Genomic DNA, 6,701 nt, shown 5'->3' on the forward strand with positions numbered 1-6,701 from the left:
ACAGATTGCGAGCATATGCGAGCACACCTGAAACTTGTCTATAGCACTTGTTCACTGCTGCTCTTATAGTTGTGTAAATTGCTTCCTTGTCCTCATTTGTAAGTCGCTTTGGATAAAAGCGTCTGCTAAATGACTAAATGTAAATGTAATGTAATGTAAATGTCACATCCATAACAGAGATGGGTCCCACTTTATATTAAGTGTCCTTAACTACTATGTACTTACACCAAAATTAATAATTCGTTACAATGTACTTATTGTGGAAATACATGTATTGATGGTGTACTTATGCTTGATTAAATACCTGTATGTAGTTACATCTGTAATTAAATTCTGTAATTACATTTGTAAATACAATGTTAACTATTCCTTACATGTTAACCCACCCTTAAACCTTCCCATACCACTAAACCTGTCCATAACTATCCCAACTCAAAGCTCCACAAGTGTTCTCAAATATATTATGAACACAGTAAGTGCATTGTATTTATTTTTTGATGCAAGTACATAGTAGTTAAGGACACTTAATATAAAGTGGGACCCAGAGATGTCACATCAATAAACAAGCTTGTTGCTCATCAATGGAAAAGTAAAATAAAATCAATAATTTTTGTTCTATAGTGAGCCAACACTTACCATTTTGATTATCACTATTTCTTTTGGGTTGTGTGGTTTAATTCACAGAATTTCTACGAAGTGTGTTGTATGTAAACTCACATACTTTTTTTTTTGGTCACATCCTTAATGCGTTAGGCATGTGATGAGATCTCGGGCTACGACATCTCGCCAAACTAAATCGTGACGAGATTTGTCGTCAAGGTTAAAAGTTGTCTTGTGAGTTGTGATGTTATGATGGAGCATGAAGGTAAATTTAGCACTTAAGATTGGAGGCAGGATTGGATTTGATCCACACATCTAGTGCTTTGCACACACCAGACAACCCAAGCTGACTTTTAGCTGCATTTTGCGACAAGATAAACTATACACACACACACGTACGATTGTTTGACACTATTTTCTGCTCCCATCGAGTCATTAAAGCATCACAGACACACACATCTTCTTGGAGCGTACGCACATCAGTTACCATCATTACTGAACACGTGTTTATGCTGTCCAAAAAAAAACCTGAAGCTGTTGCTGAATGAAAGTGAAACTGCTGAAAAATTAAACAAAAAAAATTTAATCATGTCATTTTTGAAGTTCAGTTTGTGTAAAGGAGTACGACTCTCATGTGAAACTGTACTGGGGCGAAGAGCTGAAGATCTTTGCCCGAACCTGACGGAACCCGAGTGGGTTCGGGCTTAATTTCTATCATTTTAGACAAGGCCAGTCTTGGGCTTGCGCGGTAAATGAACAGTCATGTGATGCATTTCGATTAGCGTGAGAAAGTAATCAAATCGATCATTACAACATTAAAACCCATCCATGCAACGGTGAAACAAATGATGACGGAGAGGTCAAAAAGAGTGAGTTTTTGACTGCGGTCAGGCCAGCCGCCAGTTTATTAAGAACAGTCATTCTTTCCGTCAGTGTATTTCGGCGGTCGCTTATACGGTAGAGTGAGAGGGAGTACGGTAGAGCGCTAAACAGCAATGTACAGCAAGCTGACAGGGCAGATGATGAGGTCACTGGTTACATTGAAACCGCTGTCATGAAAAATGAAATGGATGTTCTTGGCTGGTAGAAGATGAACAGACAATCCTACCCAAAACATGCTAAATTAGCCAGAACAGTGCATCCCAGCCTGTAGCAGCAGCAGTGAAAGCGTGTTCAGTGCTGCTCAGTGAGCGCAGAACTGCGCTAAAGCTGTTTACAGTGGATTCAATGATGTTCCTCCACAAAAACACATAGCCTAATCTTGGTGAGTAAAGGATTTTCAAATTATAACTAAATATTAAACCATAAAATCTTAATGTAGACAGAGTATATAGGCTAATGTTGGCATTGTGATGAGAAGTGGCGAAACTAATCTCACAGAGCATTTATCTTAATTTCGTTATTGCCAAATACCCCTCATAATTTAGAATTTATTTTAATTGAATTTGTTAAGAGACTTATTTTTATTGGTGTTAAAGGTGTACCCAGGCCTATTTAGAGTGCTGAGATTTTACAGAGGACTTTTTTATTTTTTTTATTCTAACTTCCAAGTGGCCTATAGTTTATTATGAATAAATTGTTCAAAGAGCTGTGTACATGTGTACATTTTAAATAATGTCAGGCTATAAACGGGTTCGGGCTTTTAAAAAGCTGTCAATCAAAATGTATTGTCGGGCTTGCGTCGAATTCTGTCGGGCCTAACTTTTAGGGCCAGATTACAGCTCTACAGGGGAGTAGCCTGTCTAGTTTATAAGCTAAATATTTAGTAGTGTTTGCATGTCCCTTATGGCATAATTCATTAAATTAAATGTAAAATAACATTCATTACAAGCTGATTTAAAAAAGCACCTGAATTGTTTTGCATTTTGTTTTGTTTGTTTTTTCTCTCAGTTGAATAAAAATCAATTTTTCATTCATATATTAGCAAATTTGCTCATGTTTAATTATATAAACATTATATTCCATTCATATATTAGCAAATTATTTTGGAGTCTTTGCATTTCCTTTACCGCATAGAATTCATTAAATAAGTCAAATAACATTCATTACAAGTTGATAAAAAAGCACCTAATTAATTTGTAAATATATTTAATTCTTGTATTTCATCATTGAAGATTTCTTAAAAATAGTGTAAATCTCGCCTCGTCTCTTTCTCGTGAACCCAATCTTGTGTCTTGTCTCATCTTGTGGAGTAAGCGTCTCGTCACCCCTATATTCCATGTTTATTTCCCTCATTTAAAATATGAAAAATGTTTACAGATTGATATTTTTCTGATCCCATAATTCTGTGGTTAGCTTTTGTTGGAAAATATAAACAGATGTTTCACTAATGTTAACATCTGTTTTTACTGCAATTGTCACATCCATAAAGCTTGAACTGCTCTTCTGTTGTGTATCAATAAGATGTATTTTTATTGCAGGTTTTTGGAGGACCTGAAACAGATGCTGAATCGGCCGGTTCCTGTTATATACAAGTACTTGTGGAAATATGTGTGTCCAGTTGCTATGCTGGGACTTTTGGGGGCCAGTCTGCTAAAGATGATATTGAAGCGTCCCGAATACTCTGCGTGGAATAGAGAGAAGGTAAAATCAATTGCAAAAAATCTAGCACCTTTAAAATCACCCAAATCTAAAATTATAACTTGTTTCCAAATACATTGAGTTATTTAAGTTATCTGGTAAAACTGCAATATATATATCACAGAAAACAAAGTATTGCAATGTTAGTTTTCTTTGTCTACAATTTATTGCACTGATATGTTTTTAAACTACAGAGATTTGCTCAAAATGTCTCCAAATTTGCATTATTTCTTGCTATATGAACTAAAAAGCTATTTATCAAGTATGATGCTACATTAATACATACTTGCTTTTCCTTTACTTCCTTTCTTTTTAATAGACTTCTAAAATCATTATAATTAGGGTTGATGTAACCATATCCAACATTTCCTCTCAGGCATCCAAAGAAGATCTTCCATATCCCGATTGGGCTCTTGCTGTACTGATCATACTCATAATCTTTGCCTCACTTCCTGTCCCTATCGGATACCTCCATTCCCTGCTCCTGGAGCGGCTCGGCCAGTCGCCAGCAGACACTGAGGCCAGATACACACCATGTGCCACTACAGACACAGATCTGACACCTCTCAGCACGTTACCACCATCACGGGACGACCCCAATTCATCCCACCCTTTACTTGAGGGAAATCATAACTCGCATCTTCAAAACGGTCATATTGAAAGTGTGCAGTCGAGCGTTTTATGAGCGAACAAGACATCAGCGATGGAGCTGTTTAAATGGGAACATTTTTATTCACGTACTTTTATATTGACAACAATCATTTTATCTGTTCGTATGAACACGTGAGTATATATAAAGACTTAATTTATGGCCAAAAGAAAACCGTCATTGACTTCACAATCCTCACACACTGAAATCTTTGAGGAGTCTTTAATTATTTCTCTTTCAATCAGATTATTAGGGCTGTATTATTATATGGTTTCAGCATCGATATCTCAATGTACACCTCTGAAATCATCACATCAGAGAATCTACACAATCAACTTGTCACAGGACGAGACTAATTCATTCCATCTTTTACTTGAGGGAAATCATAACTCGCATCTTCAAAACGGTCATATTGAAAGTGTGGAGTTTACAAAGATCAGCAATGGATCTGTTTACATGGGAACATTTTTATTCATGTGCTCTGCCATTGAAAACAATCATTTTTATTTGTCATTTGAACACAATTATATATAAAAAAGACTTAATTTATGGCCAACAGAAAACTTACTTACATTCACGTTCTTCACACACTGAAATCTTTGAGGAGTCTTTATTCATTTCTCTTTCAATCAGATTATTGGGGCTGTATTATTATATGGTTTCAGCATCGATGTGCAATGCGCACCTCTGAAATAATCACATCAGAGGATCTAAAAAATCAGCTTGGGATTTTAATCCATCACAGGATGAGACTAATTTATCCAGCCCATTTACTTGAGGGAAATAATAACGCGCATCTACAAAAAACGGTCATATTGAAAGTCTTTTATGAGAGCACTGTCATCAGAGTTCACAGACATCAGCGATTAGGGGGTGTGAATCCACACTGGTCTTACGGTTCAGTTCGGTTACGATTATCATGCCATCAATTCGGTTCAGTTCGATATCTCTGTGCATCACAGTGCATTGACGATGCTTTCCATACATAATTAGATTTTTTCTTCACAACACAATAATTTTTTTTTAATTAAAATCTATAAATATATTAATATTTATATATTATTTGTAATACAATTTGTCCTTTTAATACAAGTAGTCAGATATATGAACGGTACCTTTAATTTGACCTGCTCAAAGAAAACGCTCTTTCTGAATGTATCAAACAAAACTCCAATACATGCACAGAAGACAACATGAGCATTTCTATGCTTTGCTGTTGACAACAATCATTTTATCTGTTGATATGAACATGAGGATATATAAAAAAAGACTTAATTTATGGCCAACAGAAAACTGTCATTGACTCCCTGACTCATTCAGTACATTTACATGGACACCAATACTCTGATTTTAATACGATTAAGACATTACTCTGATTAATAATCTACCACATAAACAGTGATATATATATATATATATATATATTTATTATTATTATTTATTTTTTTTGTTTGTTTTTTTTTTTTTTTTTTGGTGGTTCATTCCGCTGTGGCAACCCCTGATAAATAAGAGACCAAGTCAAAGGAGAATGAATGAAGAATTGTCCATGTAAATGTAGTCATTGATTCAAGCCATTTGATATCTTCTGATATCTTCTGGAAAAATCCGGCTTTCATGTTAATGCCAGTACAGACCAAGCCAATGCCAAACAACAAAACCCAACTGTGTTGCCAGTGTGTCCTGGATTTTACATGTAAAAAATGCTGCAGGAATGTCACTTGAATTGAGTGTATGTTAATGGTACTGCAGACAGAGCCGTATTTGTGTTTGAGGGGTCCAGGTGAACGTTAAACTACACCGTAACACTATTGTTACCCGTTACAGTGGTTGATTCACTTGATGACTGATGGTCCTGCTCGTTTGGTGAGCTGATGAGTTTTCATGAGAGACCCATCAGTGTTATTTTAACTACGGTATAAAGAAACAGCAAGTGCTTGATCTACTTTTAAACGTAATGCTTTCGGAGTTGAATAATCATTCCCAATTATTTATTTTAGTTGTGTATTTCAGAGGTGCTTGATGCACTTTTGTGTTGATTAAAAAAACATGCATTGATGAATCAGACCAGTCACGTGTTGTCTGCTTTTAGAAATTAGCTTTTTTAAATTGGTAAACATCACTGCCATAAAGCTGGAAAAAATCATGATATTTATTATAACTTTGTGTTGTTCGTCTGAAAGAGTAAAGTCGTGCACACAAAGTGCAGATCAAGTGAATAAATTATTGGATAGTTTTGATGATTTTGGAGAACTGCTGCTTTTAAAAATTCACCCTTAAAGGGGTTGTTCACACAATGTAAATTTTGCTATTTATTAATTCTTCTAAATCAGTTTAAGTTTCTTTTTTTGGTTGAACACAAAAGAAGATATTTTGAAGAATGTTGAAAACCGGTAACCATTGACTTTCATAGTATGTTATTTAATTCTTACGATCCTAAAATAGACGTCATTGTTCATGCATAATTAAAATATAACAATACATTTTTTTTTTTGTGGTTATTAAAACTTTTTATGTTTTAAGTCATTTAAATTTGCATAATGGACTTTTTTTACCACAAGTTATTGTCAGAGTAAAAATGATTTTTGTAAATTTTGATATGTTTTCAGCTGCAGTTTGTATTTGACATACAGTTTTGATTTATGAAGTATTTTAACGCAGCAGTGTTTTTAGAAATTTATATTCTTTTGATATTGTACAGAAAATCTTTCATCTGTAATTACTCTTCCTCTTCATTTTTTTTATCACGGACATCTTTTTGAAAGCGGACATCTGACCCCGTCGGCCAGACATTTTATGGCTTATAGTCATAGTACAGTAACGTTATCTTTGCCTCTCACAGGGGTTTGATGGGTCTTTGCGTTTGTTCAGTAGC

At 35.0% G+C, this 6,701-nt stretch overlaps 1 protein-coding gene across 2 annotated transcripts in view; it reads left to right on the plus strand.

The window, feature by feature from the left end:
- The window catches only part of slc6a16b (solute carrier family 6 member 16b), a 31,419-nt gene extending 25,122 nt beyond the window's left edge, over nucleotides 1–6,297 (plus strand). For both annotated transcript variants that reach the window (XM_056450448.1, XM_056450449.1), the window contains exons 11-12: nucleotides 3,021–3,183; nucleotides 3,557–6,297. In XM_056450448.1, coding sequence (XP_056306423.1) covers nucleotides 3,021–3,183; nucleotides 3,557–3,865 — 472 coding nt within the window. In that variant the 3' untranslated portion in view covers nucleotides 3,866–6,297. The remainder of the gene's footprint in view (nucleotides 1–3,020; nucleotides 3,184–3,556) is intronic.
- Nucleotides 6,298–6,701: the final 404 nt, after the last annotated feature.

The sequence above is a fragment of the Danio aesculapii genome, chromosome 24 (genome assembly GCF_903798145.1).
Source record: "Danio aesculapii chromosome 24, fDanAes4.1, whole genome shotgun sequence".
NCBI lineage: Eukaryota > Metazoa > Chordata > Actinopteri > Cypriniformes > Danionidae > Danio > Danio aesculapii.